A 21,312-nucleotide genomic window follows, 5' to 3' on the forward strand; every position below is an offset into this window, starting at 1 on the left:
CGTTGCAGTCGACAATAGCGAAAGGAGCGGGAGACTGAGGGCTGCTGCTCTCAATAAAACAAATAGGTCTCTGAGCTCAGTGATTAACTCCACGTAATCCCAGACAAGATGATATCGACTTGCGGGTGCTAGTATTCCCCCTACAGAGAAGTCACGTCGCTCATTAGCACAACACAGATATTGATGTACGGAGGGTGAATAGTGCCAGCAGCACAATAATGACTAGAATCGACTGTTGAATTAGTTAAAAAAAAAAAAAAAAACTTTTAATTTTTAAACTTTTTCTGTAATTGATATGCTATTGTTACAATGTTGAAGTGTTGTGGTTTGTCAAAAAAAATTAAAAAATGCAAAAATTTTTGCGATTGGTCACTATTTTGCAAGACAAATTGGGTTTCAGGCAATCAGGAAATGGTCCATGTGGTTCCTGTTAGTGTGGGTGCCAGACTAAATTTCAGATTTTTTTTTTTTTTTTTTCCAGACACCTCTGTTGGGAACTGATCATGCTCTGGCAAATATGTGCCGGGTCAGTGAAATCGTTTGGGTGGGCTTTATGCAATGACGGACAGAAGAGTAACAGCAATGTCGTCACGCACGTCAATGCAGTTGCTGTTTTGAGAGCTACTTTGTCGCAATACACGCAGACTGTGGTTAGACATTTGTCTTGATAAAATAAGCAAGGCCTTCCCTGAATAAAACGTCAGGATGGCAGGATATGTCGCTCAAAAAGCCATGAAGCTGTTTTGCATTAGTGGAGCCTTCACATGTGCACTAATGCACCCTCATACCGTCGCTCACGCTACCCTTTGAACAGTACGTCTTAAATGAGCGTGGGTTCAAAGACGGCAGCAGTGTTTTTGTTTTTCTGCTCTTTCTCTTTGCTTTTTCATTGTAAGATTTTCACCTCGCGTTCGTGGGAGCACAATGCGACGAACGTTCGACGTTCTATATCTTGAACCACGCAGAGATTTCCACTACAAGATCCTGTCTGTTTTTAATACACTTCAGCCTGAGGGCTTGAAGACTTTCAGTGTTGGTTTTTGGCCTTCTCTGTTGCGTTTAAAGATTTCTTAGGATTTTTTTTTTAATCACTTTGTACATAGATGTTTTCAATTTTATACTGAGAAACATTCTGAAATTGTTAAACTATCTAACTCTTAAACTATTTGGCAACACAGTCTTTCACCGAGTAGAGTACCTCGCCCTTTCTTTACTAATCAAAGCTCCTCTGGCCCGTCGTGTAGCTAAACTTCTTTTTAGCATTGCCCAACTGTTACAGAACTCTAATTTAATTTCACACATCAGAATGTTTTAACGGAATCTGTGTTCCGTAACAGTTCCTTACAGCCACCCTACTCTTGTCAACTATGCTGTGAGTCTGTTCAGTCCACTTGCGTGACCTTACCTTTCATAACCACGGAATCAACATATCCTGATGACCACTTTTAGGATCATCTACGTAACGTTCGCATGAATACCATGTCCAAAAGAACACTGGTCACAAGATGGTCAATGTTATTTACTTCTCCTATCAGTGGTTTTGGGTGCTTTCATTGTCATTGGCATGTTGTCCCTATTAAGTTAAAAATCAAACGTAATATTCTCAAAATTTCTCAAAAAATTAAGACAATTCCAGTCCACTAAATGATAAATGAGTGGACAGCTGACCGTGATTAACTAGTTTGGATCTGAAAACTCTTTCCCCGTCTTAGGTTTCATCAAAAGTTTGTTCTGCAGTAGACCGCACATCAGTTAAATGAAATTGCAAAGTAGCAGCAGGAGCTATGAGATGTTGAATATTAATGGGAGCCGAGTGTCGTATCTGGCCTATCAGTACTGCTGTACTGCGGTTTGTTATTGGGACAGATTTAGAATTCATTTCCTATTTCATTTAGAGGAACCAAAGCAATTAGGATTTGGTAATTTAACTTCCCGTGTAGTGATGCAGAGGTTAAATTAATTTATTATATGAAACATGTTATTAGTTTTTCAACGTCTGACTTGATTAAGATTTTAAAGCATTAAAAATCTGTCCGTTTAATCTACAACAGACATGCTCCCTTGTTTATTTAGTTCATAGTGAAGCCACTGGCAGGAATAGATGAATATCATACGTAGCCTCCAGGTGATGAGTGAAGTCCTGGTATTGATCTTATCGTAATTAAATTTTTGCTCTCTCCATCTTGAAATACTCAAATTCTCAACCATTCTGTTGGTTCACCTGGCCGAAGCTGTGCCTGGTCTTCCGTTGGCATGCGCGTACTCCGCTTGGGATTTGTGTGTTTACTCTGCGAGCCTGGTACTTAGTATTTGGCCGATGGATGATTTCTTAAAGCTGGTCTGGGGGGGCTCTTGCCAAACGAGTTTCCACAATCCTGATTAAGGATATCAGAGTTTGGTAATTCTCTATTTTCCAGTTTACCAAACATTTAGACATTGTGGCAATGCCTGAGTGGCATACCTGTTGCAGCCTGTTTCATTGTACTCACTGCTAGAAGGGGTGGGGGACGTCTATCAGGTCAAAATGCCATTCAGAACATTCTTAGCCTTGCTTCCACTGTTGGCTCAGACCCCAGACTTTGCGTACACCCGCCTTTCGAGTTGATTTTCCACGTTTTCCCTTTGCTTTTGTTCGTTTTCTCTCGGTGGCCTGGCTTCCTCCCACATTAATTGGTCATTCTAAGTTGGCCGTACCTGTGAATGGTCATTTGTCTTTATGTGTTAGCCTAGTGATAGAAAAAACACAAAAAACGGATCCAGATCCATCGAAAAACGAAGAACAGAAGTCACATTCTCTGCCAGAACTCCAAATCATATCATACAGATCATGTCTTGTTATTCTAGTGAAAGAGGGCTGATAGATTTGTAAACATGCGGTCGTGTTGGTTATCTCTAAAGCTTCATCTCGGGCTGTCTGTGTTTCAGAACGGAGCAGACGATGTGAAGAAGCACCGGTGGTTCAAGACAGTCGACTGGGAGGGAGTTCCTCTGAGGAAACTGAAGGTACGTTTTCCAAAATGTCTCTCTGTTTCTCTAAATGGTGAATAATTTACGGTTACCAGTGGGTGGTTTGAATCTGTTGCGGAGACCTCTATGACACGACTGGTTTAAAGCCAAGTCAACCCAGATGAAATCTATCAGTGTAGCTAAGTGAGCCACAATTGTGGAGCACAAGCAGTTACTCACTGTGAGGAATTTGCAGATTCTCTGGGCTTTCTAGCACAGTGTTATAAAAGGTTTTGTATTAATATAGCAATGTCCAACCTGTTGGTATGGTAGTTTACAGACACAATGACACATTTACCCATCCCTTCACACATTCACACTGTGAGTAACTGTGGGTTGAAAGTCTTCCTTGAGGACACTTCGGCATGTGGTAACCCTCTGGTTCAGACAGTCCTTTCAAGTGCCTCCCACACTCGGCTGCCAACCTAAAATTGCAGACATGATTGAAACCAGTCAGGAAAGAACTGGCAGTTCTCAATACCGTATTTCTGCATCCACGCAGCAACACTTCTGCAGTCAGTTATTTATAATCGAGCAAGTACATTTACAGCAGGGGTCGCGTTAACCGAATATTTTCCGTCATTGACCCTTTTTTTTTAAAACTTTGACATAAAAATCTGGAATTTGGTCATTTGTCGTTTTGACAGATTGCAATTCACACCCCTGACCACTTGGTGGCGAGTGACGTTATTAATTGGCTCTGGTTTCTAATCGCAGTTTGCGTTCCAATCACCATGGAACTTTTGTCAGTGCATGATTTCCTGGTACACAGATTACACTGATACACACGTCAGAGCTCAGCTAACCAGCTAATGGCTACCAAAACGGAGGAATCGGATGAAAGCACGTTGCTAGGACGCACTCCAACCCTACGGTGCCATCTAAGAGCTGCTAGTCCCGGTCCGAGTACGGACAAAATGTGTCGGCAGCCCAAACTTCTTTTTTTATAACCATTTAGAGTCAGTACTGTTATGAAAAAGTACTTAAAGTACTTAAAATGGCACTTTAACTTGAGGTCTGTTCAGTTTTTGCCAGGGTTAGTTTCTTTTTCTACTCTTTTGAATTGAAATCAATTAAATGCATTTTTCCAGGCATTAAAAGAGCTTGAGTTTACAATATTCATGTCTGAATACGGTAGCCATGTCTATGTCTATTATTTGATTCAGCTGTCCACAAAAATCCAGTTAAATAAAAAAAAATGTGCTTTTTGGGGCAAAATTTTTTATGCGATTAAAATGTGATTAATCGAGATTAATTAATTACAAAGCCTCTAATTAGTTTCATTTTTTTAATCGAGTCTCACCCCTAATTTTTAGTTCAATCATTTAATTTCATTGTTCATATGCAGCTACTGGGGCCACAGTCAGTTGCGTTTGTCATTGCGGAGAAAAAGTTAGGCTACATATATTCATCAGCTTAATTTTTATGGGATTTTTATGATGCTGTCAGTCAAAATGACAGACAATGAAAAGCTGTAGCGCAACCTCTGATTTACAGTACATGAATTCTCTACAGTATTACCTTGACTTAACCTGAAATGTAACTGTCTGTTGCCCCATCTCCACAGCCTCCTATAGTTCCCAAAGTCTCCCACGAGGGCGACACCTCCAACTTCGACGTTTACCCAGACGACGACTGGAAGAAAGACCCTCCCGTGCCTCCGAAGGACTTGGAGACCTTCAAGAACTTCTGAACTGTCCTGACTCAGCCTAGCTTATTTATTGATTGATTGAGAAAATATGCCGAGATGCAGACGCAGTATATTGTACAGCTGCTATTACAGGTACAACACTTATTTATCAAAGCGGATAGAGGGGCGCGTTTTATCTGTAATAACAACCTCTCAGACTCCAAATGACAAATGCTGTGACATGTATCAAACCACAGAGATTATTTGTTTTTTTTTATATTTTTTATTTATCTGACTAAAGTCAGACTTTTTATTTTTTATTGTTCTTTTTTCTCTGAGCCTGCTTAACTCCAAAAAAAAGAAAAAAAAGAGCATAATCAGGTTTTTTGATACTGGCGCATTTTATATTTTCTCTCTTTTTAAAATGTTCACGTAGTCATATCGTGGCTCTAGACTGGTGCTGGGACTGTCAGCCGACCGTACGTAGGTACCGTGACACTATTTGAAAAATGCGCAACAGGTAGCACTTGTAAAAAAAGGTGCCTTACATCACGGCGTGATGGGCATGATGTCTCGCGGTTACTTAAAGCTCACTTGAAATCAGTGCTTCTTGCAGTGCGAACGGTTAAATCGTAAGACTCTTCGTACATATGAGGTGCTATCGTAGGGAACAGGCTGCTGAACTGCTGTCGCGTCCCATACTGTAAAGGCATCCTCTTCCAGCTCTGTTATTTCATCTTTCAACAAGTTTATACACAGCCGAGGACTTGGTTATTACCGTAGAGCCACAGCTGGTCTACAGGTGAACTCCACACTTTCCCATGACACTTCACACATCATTACTGTTGTCGTTACACTTTTAAGATCGAGTCATGTGAGGTCAAAAAAGAGTGACCTTTGTTTTTTAACGCTATATCACTGCAGTGTTACGGTCAACTAACATATTATTCGTTAGCGTTTTTCTTAAATGCGTTTTGCTAAGGCTAAATTTGGGATTGGCCTTCAAAAATAAACTTCATGTGATGTGATTTTGTGACTCAGCCTTCATTGTAATCTAAAATGATCTCATTACCAGGTGTTCACAGAGTGAATATCCCATTTTGCTACAGGGCAAGTCTACACTTCCGTCCTCATCAGCGTCTCCGCAGGAGGTATTCAACCGTAATAATTAGTGCTGGCCGACCCGTAGACTCGGTGTGATTAATTTGAACTTTTGTTTTTGCACGGTGCGTTATTTCGGAGACAACCTCGTGCGTGAGCCCATACAGCGGGTAATGAAAACTGACAACTGATGACGATGAAAAAAGGCAGAATAAAGGTCGTCATACTCGTCCCGACGGAAAAAAGCGCAGCAAGAAAACAACTGACATTATCCGCCTCATTTTTCAGTGGCATCCTGTATTACCATGCAGGGCCCTGATGAAAGGAAATGACAAATTGAACTGGTCTGAACAATGTTGGTCCCGACAAAATCCAAGATATATTGGACATTTTGAGATCTGTTGACCTCCAACACAAGAGTTCTTGAGCTTCTGTTAACAACCCAGAAACTGCTCAGCGTGTGTCCTCATCCACCATTCAGTCAATTTAGATGCAGACCATCAATCAAAATACAAAACTGTAGCTCTAATGAAATTTTTCTGTAGAAGTTAAATAGGACATACTGATTAATATTCTTTACTTGTATATGACAGTAGGGCTGTAAGCATGGACTGTATATAAATATGGACGACACGTCCCTGCTCCCTTCCTTTGGCCAAACTGGCGCTAGTTACCCTTGATGTGGGCAGCGCCATCTTTTGAGTTTGGAGCCAGAGTCTGCGCTCTACAATCTAAGAGCGTAACGACGCGGAGCTGCATTATCAATGACGCACCCGCACTTCCTCCAGACCCGTTAATGCTTATGCTAATACTTATGCTAATACTTGAGACCGCGCTCTGCTCTACGTCCAGCAGTTACAAAGAAATGTTGGACTATACACTGTACTTATTAATTTATTTTTTCCTATTCTCACAGTCCTACGGGACCGTTTTACGCCCAGTTGCCAGTTGTTTGGCTTGGCAACTGGTAGTCATAATGACATCACATCCTGTTTCTAATATGTCGAATAACCAACTAAAACGAAACTTATCAGAAAAATGTAAACTTGAATGTGCATCAGCATTATATTAAGTACCTAAAATGAGAGAAACTGTCCTTGAATATTTGACGTGTATTTTTGTGTTTTTGTTTTGCCCATCCACTAACGTGGAGGAGGTGGAGCCTATACTAGAGCCAGCCACCAGGGGGAGCTCTACTTGCTTTGGCTTCACTTCACAGGAGCTGTTCCTTGTCCATCTTTACAGTCTGTGGTTGTAAGAAAAAGATAAATTGTGACATTTTATCGTGAGAAAAACAAACATGAAACTAAAATTAATTAATTTCAAACCACATTAGAAAACGCAGGCAAAAAATGAGTTAACCAGAGAAGAGAAATTGTCTGCATAATTCACACAGCTTTTTAAAAATGAAAACCAATGAGGTTTTTTGTCTGTAGGTGTACATTTCAGTCCATTGTGTTTAGTTTGAGTCTGCATGGACCTGACAACCGTGAACTGGCCTCCAGAGACAATTTGGACTATCCGTGACTCGCGGAGACCTGCTCACAGTCGGTAGCACATAATCACATAATGAGCCTTACGCTGCAGTGATAGAAAGACCTAACAATGCCAAGTTATCTAAAAGAGCGTATTGATGATTTTTAGATGAAATGATCATCATTAAAGCCGAAACTCCGACCTTTACAGTTGTAAATAACTCATTTTCGAGGCGTCGCCGTCAATATATCCGTTTCCGACTCCCACGCTTGTATTGACGTACGTGTTACGCCACATCTCCTGTTAGCCCATTCATAGAAACACACTTGTCAAGGACCACCACCTCAGTTCCTTAGTAACAGCTGCCTGAAAACATCTTTAAAAGACTGTTCTCTGCTGAATTTTTTTAAAAATTTTATAACAGAATTTTTTTGTCTTTTTTTCTTCTTCTTCTTCACGCTTCTTCCTTGCCAAAAGCAGGCACCTACTGTACATTAACCACGATGCAACTCCTCCACCTGCAGTTCAGTCTGGGATATCGGGATGTCTTATGCTGCTTATGTAGCCAGCGACTTTCTAGATAGAGATACTTTGTGAATACAGCCTCAGAAACAATATGCTGAACTACAGTATTAGGAATGTTAGATAAAGTAGCGTGGAATGTGGGCAACCCTGTGCTATGAACCTAAAACGTGTCTTAGGGATTTCTGGTACTTATTGTAGTGTATGAACAATATCTGTGTTGGCACAAAATATCAATACATAATGTATATTTCTTGTTTTCAGAGACACTTAATCCACTATGTTGCTTAATTCATCTACAGTTAATAGCCACGGTATACTACATACAGGCATGCACAGACATTATTCCCATTATATACAGTAGCACATCTGTTATATATGTAAACGGACTGGCACACATCACGATGCTTAGAATATTGCACTCCACACTGTTTTTAAAGCTTTTTTCTGCTAAGTAGAGGAACATGGTTTGTTGGTGCTAATCCATTTAGAGGAGTTTTTTTGTACGATGGACAATTGTTTTCCTTTACATCCTATCCAGCAGTCATGCTGGTAAACCCTCGACCTTTGCCTTGAAACTGTTTTGTTTTGTCGGTGCAATCATCTTCTATTTTCTTCCCACGACGTAGCAACGCCTTTTCATATACACTAATGCCCTTGATACCTTTAGCTATGGAACTTCAAGCAACGGTATAATATGTTTGTATGAAGACGACACTGTCTTTGGAAATGTTTGAAAAACTGGAAAAGAAACGTTCTCTTTTCTTCTTTTGTCCTGCCTGGTTATTTCCTTTCCTGTCCTCCTCCTCCTTACTCGCTCGCTCGCTCGTTCCACATCCCTCCATTCACTCTGAAATGCTTCTCAAGGTTTCACCGCCCACGTGTAGCTGAGCAAAGCTTTTATATTAACAAAAAGAGAAAGCCTCCATTTGAGAAATATGATATTTGAAGCTTTTTTTTTTTTTTTATGACAAAATGCCACAGTTGAGCAGAGTCAATATACGGCGAGGTGGATGGCGTGCAGTTCATATCTGTTTAAATATGACATATGGTGATAAACGTTAAATTCATTTTAATCTTAATGGTTAGTTGGTGTTATTGTGTAGCTTTTGTCCTGTACGTAACTCAAATTAAACCTAACATGTTAGCTAGACTAGCAACATTGTGCATTCCGAGTCACTATTATACTAACTACCTAAAATGACAGAAATCATCCTTGGAAAAAATAAATTGACATGTATTTTAGTGTTGTAGTTGGGCCCCAGTCCCATCCACTGACATGGAGGGGGTGGAGCTTATGACCTATACTGCAGCCAGCCACCAGGGGGAGCTCTTATTGCTTTGGCTTAAATTTTGAAGAGCTGATCCACCGCCCATCTTTATACAGTCTATGGCTAAAACACACACTTAATGTAAATGTAACTTACACACAAAACTCCCCACTGAGGACACAATACCAATCGCTGATATGAAATATAAAGTGAGCAGTAGTATGATGTAGTATGACACCTGATGAATATGTATCCACCAAAAATATGTGTCTTTAACTCTTAAATGACTCACGATTAACCAACTAGTCACTAACTGTGTGTTTGCTGTTTAGCAGGTGGTGTACAGTGGAATTATCAGAGCCTTTTCACAGAAAACGGCTCCTGCGACACTGCTGGTGTAAGGTGAAACCACTAAAGCTTAAAAAGCTAAATGGCAACATGCAGTAGTTGAGAGACACTGCAGAGATGGCGATCACTCTATGGATTCATCACCAACAATTCAATTCAATTCAATTTTTTTTATGTAGCGTCAATAACAATACAAAAATCTGGTCTGAAACCTGGCCTGAAACCCCCAGAGGCAAGGACACACAGCAGTTAACATGCTGTATGGTAGTGGCATAGAAATGCATGATTAGTAATAGAGAAGAAATTAGAGGATAGGAGCTTGTTGCTAGAGAGAAGAGAGTAGAGGACGTGTGCTCAGTGCATCATCCCCCAGCAGCCTAGGCCTATAGCAGCATAACTAAGGGATGGTTCAGCCCAGCCCTAACTATAAGCTTGATCAAACAGGAAAGTCTTAAGCCTAACGTTAAAGGTAGAGAGGGTGTCTGCCTCCCTAACCCAAACTGGGACCTGGTTCCACAGGAGAGGAGCCTGATAGCTGAAGGCTCTACCTCCCAATCTACTTTTTGAAATTCTAGAAACCACAAGTAGGCCTGCACTTGGAGATTGAAGTGATCTGTTGGGATGTTATGGTACAATGAGGTCTTTAAGATACAATATGATGGACCTGGACCTTTGACGGCTTTTGTATGTGAGGAGACTTTAAATTATATTCTAGATTTTAAAGGGAGCCAATGAAGAAAAGCTAAAACTGAAGTAGTATGATCTCTCTTGCTAATTCCTGTCAGTGATCTTGCTGTGGCATTTTGAATCAACTGGAGGCGTTTTAAAGAGCTATTTGGACAGCCAGACAGTAATGAATTACAGCAATCCAGCCTGGAAGACACAAATGCATGAACTAGTTTTTCAGCGGAATGACCCAGTTAATATAAAATACAGACGATTACAACCTTAAGTTGTTAAAGTAAGTTGACATGTTGTCCGAAATCACTATGGAGAAAATCTATGACACAAGATAGCAACCCCAAAACACAAGTGTGTTTTGGGGTTGCTATCTGCCCCGTTATCATGAGGGCAATCATGAAAGCAATGTCCTCAAGTTTGGATCAACCATTCACTTAAACTTAAGGATGAACTGATCAGATTTTGGTCAAAGCTCAAGATCCCTTTGACCTCAGAAAATAAGTCTCCCCCATTCTCTGTAATAGCTTTAAAGAAATAATTCACTGTTTAATTTGTCCCGTATTCAAAAGCATCTGTCTAAATCCTCGGAAAGAACGTTGCTGAACGTTGAAGAAGTAAAAAATCCTCCAGTGAATTTCCTAACACTTGGTAGGGAGTCTCTTTACTCCCCCAGCTCCAGGAGGTTACCACTTATCTTCTTCTGCATTACTAAGGAAACACTTCATTGCTGAACAAGTTCCTTAGGAATGGTTTTGACCACAGAATTAGTCTGCATGAGGTAGAGGAGGAAACCATGAGTGGTCATGAATTGCTCATATGTTTGTTGATTCCTGAGACACTGAATTTCCGAGACACTGCCCTTTTGCAGCTTTGCTCTTCGGCCTTATTCTGACATCCAGATGGTCGACATTAAGACTCCTTGGTGATAGCTGGGCGTTGCGACGGAAGTAAGGTGTCTGTGGTTCGTCTCTGGTTAACCGCTTCACGAGGAGACCGCTGACGCTGCATTTCCACTTACAGCCATGTGTTTTCCAGCAGCGATATGACTCTGTAACTCTGTACCTCTTTAAGCCTAATCATGGTGAAGTTCAAGCTTGTACTGTAGATTACACTGTGGGTTTTAACTCCTTCTCTGTGTCTGTGAAATACATAGGCAGGAGTGGTGTTCGTGTGCAGGACACGGTTTTGTGTTTATAGTTGGGGAAAATGATTCATGTCTTGTCTGGATGCCTTGCTAGTGATGCTGGGGGGGGTGACAGTCAAGACTGTGGAGCTGCACATCTCCAATAGTCAGTTAATGATTGCCCTGTGAAGTGCTTTTAAGGTGGGTTTGGCTAAATTGCAGCACAGCCTGTGGCTGATGCTTCCCAGAAGGCTTATTTGACAGCTGCCTTCTGGGAAGTGCTCACAATTAGGAGATAAGAAAATACAGTGTGTAATGTGTAATAATAAAAACACCTACACTGATTAGCCACAAGATTAAAATCACTGACAGGAGTAGTAACCCCCTCCCCATAGCAATGACACTCCTTGATGGCAGCAGCCATCCCCAGCAGGATGCAGCCTGACACAGGCACACACACACAAAGATGGTTTAGGAACAATTCAAAAAACATGAAGAACCTGGCCTCAAAATCCCCAAACTGATCAAGTATCTGTGGGATGCACTGGAACAATGAGGCCCATCTCCTAAACCCATAGGACCCAAAGGCCCCCACTAACAACATTCAGTTGCCAGACACCACAGGACACCCTCAGAAGGTCCATATCCATTCTCTGATGGATATGGACCTTCTGAGACTTTCTGATGGACCTTCTGAAACCTCAGAAGGTCCATATCCATTCTCTGATGAATCAGAACTGTTCTGGAGGCACAAGAGAGACCTACACAATATTAGGAAGGTGGTCATAATGTTATGCATGATTTGTGTATGTCAGAATGCTTTTCGTTTGTTACAGCTAGGAATTCAACAAAGTCATACCATACGGGCTATATGAAAAGCTCCTGACCCTCGCACTGATGCCCTCCCTCTGCAAATGGGTGCTGAACTTCTTGACAGACAGCCCTCAGTGAGCCAGAGTGGTAAACCGGCCATCAGACATCAGGAACCAAGGGACTCCTCAGGGTCGTGCGCTTAAGAGCGGTTTTAGACCTCTGCGGTGAGTTGACGCTGAAGCTACGTCACCCTACCACCGTAACTTACGTGCACCTCTCCCGAAATGTAACTCTCTCTTAGTTTTAAGGTTAGGCTTCAAACTTAATTTTTTGGTTAAAAAAAAAAAAAAGGTGAAAAGAATGGGATCTCCACATCAGCCACTAAAGGTTGAGAAAACCTGCTTCATGATGGCTTTTTCCAACCCTTCAAGTGTGTGATAAATGGTTTTGCTCAACTTAGCAGCAAGCAAAAGAAAAAACTTTTGGTCTTTTGATACAAAAAAAAAATAAACTTTTATATTTTTGGCAATCATCAACCATGACAGAGAGTAATACACCTCCCACTGATGAACTGACAAGTAGCTTTTACAGCAGTGCGAGGCTGCTGTATGAATCGGCTACTTCTGGCCCTGTGCGTTAGCACAGAAAAAGGTTTTATATTTTATACTTAAAGCGAAATATACTGTAAATAACTTGGGTCTGTCTGGGCCACACCTGCGAAAACAACAGGGCACGCTTGTTAACATGCCCTGTGATATCTCTCTAATAACAAGTCAGCACTTTGGTCGCGTTAGGGAGTCACCTGGGATTCCTGTCATCAGTGGAGGTTGTGAATGCGCCACACCCCTGCTGGGAACATACCATACTACCCCCAAGCAGGCCAACACTCTCCTACCGGGACTTGTATTTGTCCTGCTGCCACATGATCAAGAAACCATGCAGACGTGGAGTGGAGGGAGATCACACAAAATAAAGAGGCAAAAATGTGACGTTCGCGAACGAACCGAATCTATTGAACTCTTTAACGCAAACAATGGGAACTGAGTCGCAGTTATTTTTTATTTTCCTGTTTCAGCCAAAGAAAACACAGAAGCATCTGGATGCACGTTTGTGACGACAAAAAACAGTAAAACAAAGCGTAATATCTGTCAGAATATTATCGAATTTCCCAAGCGATAAATAAGGTGTCTATTGAGAATCAATATTTCAGAATGAAACTTAAGTCTTTAGCTTCCTTCTGTACAGAGATAGAATCTGGATGGATGGATCTACTTAATGTAGTCAAATTAGAGGGCACTAGTTGTTTTTCACTTTGATTAGAGAGGGACTTAATTGAGAAGCTGCGTGGTCCTGCTCACCAAAGCCCCACGGAGTGCCATCTGGTACCCTTCTGGGACCTTTTTTTTTTTTTGTGTCCCTTTCTCAACCCCGAAAGTTTTGATCTTCTATCTTGAGTCCTGTCCCTCTTGGAGACCACACTAAGCCTTTCCACTCTCCAACACGCTTTTTGTCTCATGTGGAAGAAGCACTTATTGTCCCTGACTTTGACTTCCTGCTATCGCTGTCCTTCCTGTATAGAGAACAATTAATAGGGAGAGGCTATTTTTATGAGAAATATCCCGAGCAATAACGCAATCCAGACAAAAGGCTGTGTCAAAAAAAAAAGAAAAAAATGCATAGCTCTGCAGATTGGCTCCTCTTCGGAACTATCTGTCAGGTGATAAATCAAGTATAAGTACTGCGGATTACGCAAATATGTTGATTCGGTTTACATGCATCCCTAATTATGCTGATGCAGATACTAATGGCTGCAATAACGACGCTTATTTCCAGTGCATTTGCAAGGCGTAAGCAGTTTTCGTGCATACACACCTATAAAGCTGTAGATTCCCATTAATGCCATGCCCTAAATCGGAGTAGATAAATATTACGGATGCATTTCCAGTTGCAATCAGCACAAGCCATACCCTAAAAATGAGACAATATGGAACAGTATCTTTATATTTACCATTATCCAAAAGATTGACAACTATAATGTCTATAATAATTCATAGAGTATTTCTAATGAGACTGGTTGGATTTTGCACGATTGTGAAAGAGCCTGGCTGTGTTTATTTGCTGCCTGTCTCTTTGTGTACAAGTCACAGCAGAACTCCTCTCTCTGTAAATGGGCGCTATTCCATCCGTCAGCACAACAGCAACAACAGCTGGATGTGATTGAAGTCCACATACTGCGTTTCACACAGTTTAGTCACGCCGTCTGTCTATTCCCAACTTTCTTTCTCACATTCAAATAGACTAGGGCCCATTTTCAAGGCAACCAGTAGAAGCAAATTCATCTAGACTTCCTTCAAACACCTCCTTTGTGCTTGCAATGTACACCTGACATTTCCGTCCCATGAACGTTTCATTTTATTGATGGATTTTCATATTAGCTTTACCTTCCTCGTGCCCCCAGATGGCACTTAGCTGTTCAGCCGTGCTTGTTTGCACATTAAGTCCACTTAGCCTCCTGACCTCCTGACACGGCGAGTGTGTTTTACCAGTGCCCTGCCGTCTGGTGGAAGCTTTGCTGTCAAGTGTGATCAGCGCTATCGGAGACGTGCTCTTGGCACCGCCGGTAGGAAACATTAAGCACAGACTGTAAGACAAGAGTAGGGGGGGGAAAGGTTCAGAGATTCATCATCCTGCTTCTGGCTAGGAACACATCCAGACACTGCTTACTATTCACAAGCCAACCACAAGTCAATGAATCATCTTGATTCTTGATGGATACATGGCTAAACTGTAAGGCTTTTAGTTTAAATCTTCATCTTAAATCCTAAATTGACAAAGATGAACAAAACTGGTCCACGACCAGGTGGTTGGGTATGCATGTTCTTGTCAATATACGCTCCTGCCAATCCAACATGTATCCTTTATCCCTTTAGACATGACAAAGTTATAGAGCAACCAAGTCTGTGTAGGAAGAGCTTGAGGTGGATGGATGGGTTGACAAAGCCAAATATATGTAAATTGTGGGTATATGTTAAAATACTTTATGTAAAAATCCATTAATTGTACAGTTATCTCTGCAAAATGTACCTAAAGGAACAGTGAGTGAGATAGGAGGGCCATAACCACTCTCATGTCTCAGGACAGCTTAGCTTAGCTTAGCTTAGCATAAAGACTGGAAAAAAGTCGCTAATGTTGTTTGTTTACAGGAATATTTTTTGCCTCTCAGCAAATGCAAAGTTAGTGACATATCATAGTAGCATATGAGTGCGCATATGGTGAAAGAGTAGAGTAGAATAGTCCCAGCAGCCTAAGCCTATAACCGCAATTTGCCTTCTCACCATAACAGAATCATATTCATTACACATTTGGACAAACATTCTCACAAATGGACAATTCTCACTAAGGACCAGGAGTCTCAAAAGGCAGGCAACAGCCCACATGTTGCACCCCAGGAACTGTTCATGGCTTCCCTCACAATGCAATACTCAGTGTCTGTAGCCGCGCTCCGCCCAGAAGCAACTCCCAAAGCAACAACACTGCAACAAATCACACCAGGGTAGTCAAAAACCCAAAGTCACAAGGGTCAGCACCCCATAAATGTAAAGGGCATATCTATTGAAGACAATGTCATAGACAGCAGATAAAGTTTTGGTTATGTAAGTGCCACATTGAATCACTTGCTGCTGAGTTGAAAATCATGAATTTCATATTAACTGCTGAAGGGAGGCAGATTTAAATCAGAATATGAAAGTAAACACCATCAGTATACGTCTGTTCAGAAAGACCCATCAAAGAAAATTATAGACTTAAGCGGATGCTGGCCTGGATGTGATGTTATGTCTTCTCCATTACACTCAGTGGCATGTCAGTGGAAGGGATTGACTGATATCATCATCTCATCAGATAATGCACCAAAAAAATAAAGAAAATAATCGAAAAAGCCACTTCTATGGCGCAGGTTTCATCTAAACTCTGTATCAACTCTGACACATCATCATCATGTCAAAGACTGCAGAGTGAGCCAGACGAGTCATGATTTATTCACTTGCTCACGGACGCACACTCATCAGCTGTCTGCAGATGTCTGCACACACACACTGTGTGTGTACATTTTTGGCAAGCGGACCATGGCGTCATTCTACAGCTGTCCAAGAGTGGACCACCGCTTTTTGTCATTTTGAATGAAGAAGGAAAAAGGTACTTTTTCACAATATAGCTGCAAATATACATGTTTACCTACTATTTTTAAATATATATATATTTTTTTCAATTTTAGAGGGGCCAAATGAAAATATGAACCACTTTAGATATAAAGCATCTTGAACAGGCTGCCAGAAAAAGGTCCCCTGTTGGTGAATTTGTAAAAGAATGTGGTGGCAAACTGTTGGAAAGGTATGCTAACGCACACACACTCACACATATGGCTATCATTGTGAGGACATTCATTGATATAGTGCATTAGCTAGACCTTTACACCAACCTTAACCATCTCACCGAAGTGCCTAACACTAACCCTAGTCCTAACCATAACCTAACTAACTTTTACCCTAAAACATTCATGCGAAGTGCGGACCGGGCAAAATGTCCTCACTTTGCATGAATGTCCCCACTTCGATGGTGGAAAACTCAAATTGTCCAGTAGTAACATCTGTTCTTGAGACAGTGCTCTCATTCATAACCACACCAGACCAAACACAAACACTCTCATCCTAGTATAAACAAATGTACACTGTGTTAATATGCTACAACCATAATACATGTTTATTTTACAGTGTATTTTTCTTAAACACAAGTGTAACTGTAACACTGATTTGTGGTATTGATCTACCTTAAAGCCAGTCTGTTAAATTTGTGTGATTATTGAGACAGAATGAAGACAAAATAGGCTTCACTTATGACGACTTTACATGCATGTTAGTGTTGCTAACTTCTAAAAACCGTTTAAAGACTTTAAACTAGTGCTGCCGGTGCTTGCAGTTCTGCCTAATTGCTGTCATAAAACTGCATGCACAATACTATGAGACAAAATAATTAGAATGTCATGAATTTTACAATATAGCATGACTTTTAAAGATTAGCAGCCCATACTGTACATACTGACAAAAAGTCAGTAGCTCCATGAGTGTCGAATTGATATTTGAATTGGTGGGGCTCAATGGTGGACTGCTGAGAAAGCCAGCCCAGGGGACGAACAGTCAAGTTTTGAGCTATAACTTGACCTCGGCTCACATTAAGGATCACGGGTTTGGCCAGATTCTCTACAGCCTGAGGAATTAAAAGCACAAGAATCCTGCATGAGGACCAACACATGCTGGCAACTTTATTGGTGCCGTATAACCAGTTTGAAGATCATGAATTTCACATGCTTCTGGCATTGCTAGTGCAACTGGCAATTAAGACAACACAGCCCCGACTCAGGCTAAAGGCACTTCAAGTGAGTATTTGAAAGAATTTTGTGAACAAAGTCATACAGATTCAGACGTTCTTATGTCTGCCTTTCTGCCAAGGTCTGAAAGAAGCAATCTGCAATTCAATGATGATCTCAAGAAATCGCTAACAAAAGGTAAGGCAACAACATAGGCTTTTAAAATCAATCACTGTTTGACTCTTACAGTAGCATGCAGCAAAAAAAAAAAAAAAAACATTGGCGCAAAGTTACTCGTAACTTAGCTATAAATCATTAAAGAGTGATTCAAGAGCCTTCAGCAAAGTCATTAGCTGCAGCCTTTGAACAAATTAAGTTAAGGGTGCTTGTGAAATTCTGCACCGCAGTCATTTTTTGGGGATATCTGGCATATGTGTGGATTTCCAGCTTGTCACAATTACTAGTCCTGTAACGGTTTTTCAATATGGCTGGCAAGTGTGGATCCGTCGCTTGCAGGCAGCTACACTATATTACCAAAAGTATTCGCTCACCTGCCTTTACTCATTCTATGAACTGAAGTGCCATCCCATTCCTAACTCATAGAATTCAATATGATGTCGGTCCACCTTTTGCAGCTATTACAGCTTCAACTCTTCTGGGAAGACTGTCCACAAGGTTGAGGAGAGTGTTTATAGGAATTTTTGACCATTCTTCCAAAAGCGCATTGGTGAGGTCACACACTGATGTTGGTCGAGAAGGCCTGGCTCTCAGTCTCCGCTCTAATTCATCCCAAAGGTGTTCTATCGGGTTCAGGTCAGGACTCTGTGCAGGCCAGTCAAGTTCATCCACACCAGACTCTGTCATCCACGTCTTTATGGACCTTGCTTTGTGCACTGGTGCACAGTCATGTTGGAAGAGGAAGGGGCCCGCTCCAAACTGTTCCCACAAGGTTGGGAGCATGGAATTGTCCAAAATGTTTTGGTATCCTGAAGCATTCAATGTTCCTTTCACTGGAACTAAGGGGCCAAGCCCAGCTCCTGAAAAACAACCCAATACCATAATTCCTCCTCCACCAAATTTCACAGTTGGCACAATGCAATCTGAAATGTACCGTTCTCCTGGCAACCTCCAAACCCAGACTCGTCCATCAGATTGCCAGATGGTAAAGCGTGATTCATCACTCCAGAGAACGCGTCTCCACTGCTCTAGAGGCCAGTGGCGGCGTGCTTTACACCATTGCATCCGACGCCTTGCATTGCACTTGGTGATGTGTGGCTTGGCTGCAGCTGCTCGGCCATGGAAACCCATTCCATGAAGCTCTCTGCGTACTGTACTTGGGCTAATCTGAAGGTCACATGAAGTTTGTAGCTCTGTAGCAATTGACTGTGCAGAAAGTCGGCGACCTCTTTGCACTATGCGCTTCAGCATCCGCTGACCCCTCTCCGTCACTTTACGTGGCCTACCACTTCGTGGCTGAGTTGCTGTTTTTCCCAAACGCTTCCATTTTGTTATAATAGAGCTGACAGTTGACTGTGGAATATTTAGGAGCGAGGAAATTTCACGACTGGATTTGTTGCACAAGTGGCATCCTATGACAGTTCCACGCTGGAATTCACTGAGCTCCTGAGAGCGGCCCATTCTTTCACAAATGTCTTGTTTCACAGTCTGCATGCCTGAGTGCTTGAATTTATACACCTGGGGCCAGGCCAAGTGATTAGAACACCTGATTCTGATCATTTGAATGGGTGAGCGAATACTTTTGGTAATATAGTGTATGTTCTCTCTTCATGTTTCTGTGCGCTCATACACAAGTCCCGTAGATCGGCTTCCCTCCATTTCTGCCAGCTCACGGCCTCCCCCCCTTACCTGCTGTGCCGCAGCTGTGCTCAGACCCGACACATGCTGACCCTCCAGTCGACTGGCTCGTACCGCCGTCATAAAGCCGCCGCCGACACGCAGAGAGCCACCTGAGGCTCCAGAGCGGGGTCAGGCCGGAGCCCCGCAACTGGCTGCCAGGTGTCGGGGAGCTGTTCCCGTATTAAACATAAACACTAATTACAGGAATGTGAAAGGGTTCATATACATTAACTGCACCGTGGCATCAGGCGAGTATGCTAACACGCATATGGGCGAGACGTTTAGAGGGTTTCCTGTGCCTTTGATTGCGCTGCCAGCGACACCTTTGTGTTTTTGTGGATAATTCTCTTGGTCTGGATGCAATACTATGAAAACAAAACAATATATAAAACCTCCATTAGCCAATGTATGCATTGCGACCTTTTCCATCTACCCTAGGCTATTTACTTAGGGAGGAATGCTTCATTTCCTTCACTAATATCAAAAACTCCAGAGCAGGTCCCTGCAGTCACCCAAAGGCATCATCATGGCACTGACGGTTTTGGGGCTAGTAACGGACTTTCAATCTCAAATGATTGAACTGATGAATGTAATGCAGTGCCGCTAACTGTCGTTGGACCAGTGTTGTTTTCGTCGACGATGACGTAAATGATGGACCTTAGTGGCAGCGGCAAGGGCCTTGGTGGTCAGAAACGACGAGATGATCTATGGCAGGGGTGCTCATTACGTCGATAGCGATCGACCGGTACATCGCGAAGGTAGTGCGGGTAGATTGCGTGCCGCTGAAATTTTTTTTTAGGTGTTAGCCTAAAACTAACGTTCATCTTTAATTTATTTTTACTTTATATTTGCAACATGCCCTCAGTTCAGCGGCACACATCCACAGCCACGCACAACTTCAACAACAACTCAAGACTACCGTCTTTCTTAAAGAGACAGCGCTATTTTTGTAAAGGTGCAGTGCACCAGTTTTTCTTAATAAAAATAAAAACAAAGATGGATAGAGCTTTTAACACTGTAGCACCAATTAATATGACAATTAATATGACTATATATATATATATACATATATACGGGTAGATCACTTGTAACACGTAACTCCTGGCGCAAAATGCGCTAACTTCAGGCTAAAACTAGCTTGGTTGCGCTGCTAACTAAGAATGTTTTTGTTCTTGGCTTTTTTGGAGTAATGAACATCCGTTCCACTGTTACCATTTTATCTGTGTGTAATGCATAATCCTTATAGTAGATCAGAAAATATTTGCTGTTGGGTGGAAAACTTGTCTAAAACCATTTCTTTATTATTGTAATTATTGGTGAAAATACTTTCTTTTTTTCCTTTAACTAAAATTGACTAAAACTAGACTAAAACCTTTTTGAGTTTTCGTCGACTAAAACTAGACTAAAACCATCACATATAGAAATGACAAAAATGTGACTAAAACTAATAAGCGTTTTCGTCCAAAAGACTAAGACTAAATCTAAAATGGCTGCCAAAAACAACACTGTGTTGGACTATGATGGATTCCGTACACCAGCATGCACTCTTAAACGAATTGCATGTATGCACTTTCAAATCACCTTCACGTGTATCTAGAGCCAACAGGTTGTCAGGTCAGTGGAAACCTCAGACGCGCATACTTTCAGCCGGCCCAACTGTACAAGGGACGCTAATGAGCATCCTCCGAGGGCCCGTAAATGTGGAAACACGGCGGACATTTTTTGGGGTGTGCTCCAGTCATCTTTGAACGCGATATCCAATTTTGCCCAATAATCCGCGGTATAAACTCTCAGGGCCTCTAATATACTTGTAAACCCCTTAATAGAAAAACGACTCGGTCACCGTCAGCTACGGAATCTAATCCAACAGTTCCGACTCGAACACCAGCATCAGCTGAGGTCTGAACACGTGCACGGCTCCGTATGGAGGGGTCTTTTTTTTTTTTTCACACTCAAGAGACCAACAGATCAGCTGTAAATGACTCCCTTGTCTGGCATTTCCAGTATACAAAGATGAGTTACGCAGCTGGATCATGGGAAAAATATGCAGGGGGAATAATGATGTGTGAGCTAGGGTTTCATGGGAGAGCAGGGTTGTTTGCGTTACCACCTGTTTTTGAAC

General features: G+C 41.8%; 1 protein-coding gene across 1 annotated transcript in view; it reads left to right on the top strand.

Annotated features, from left to right (window-relative positions):
• The window catches only part of prkx (protein kinase X-linked), a 41,078-nt gene extending 31,623 nt beyond the window's left edge, over positions 1-9,455 (top strand). The window contains exons 7-8 of the mRNA XM_084574661.1: positions 2,926-3,003; positions 4,574-9,455. Coding sequence (XP_084430787.1) covers positions 2,926-3,003; positions 4,574-4,699 — 204 coding nt within the window. The 3' untranslated portion in view covers positions 4,700-9,455. The remainder of the gene's footprint in view (positions 1-2,925; positions 3,004-4,573) is intronic.
• The last annotated feature ends 11,857 nt before the right edge of the window (positions 9,456-21,312 follow it).

The sequence above is a fragment of the Chelon labrosus genome (assembly GCF_963514085.1).
Source record: "Chelon labrosus genome assembly, chromosome: 24".
In the NCBI taxonomy this organism is placed as follows: Eukaryota; Metazoa; Chordata; class Actinopteri; order Mugiliformes; family Mugilidae; genus Chelon; species Chelon labrosus.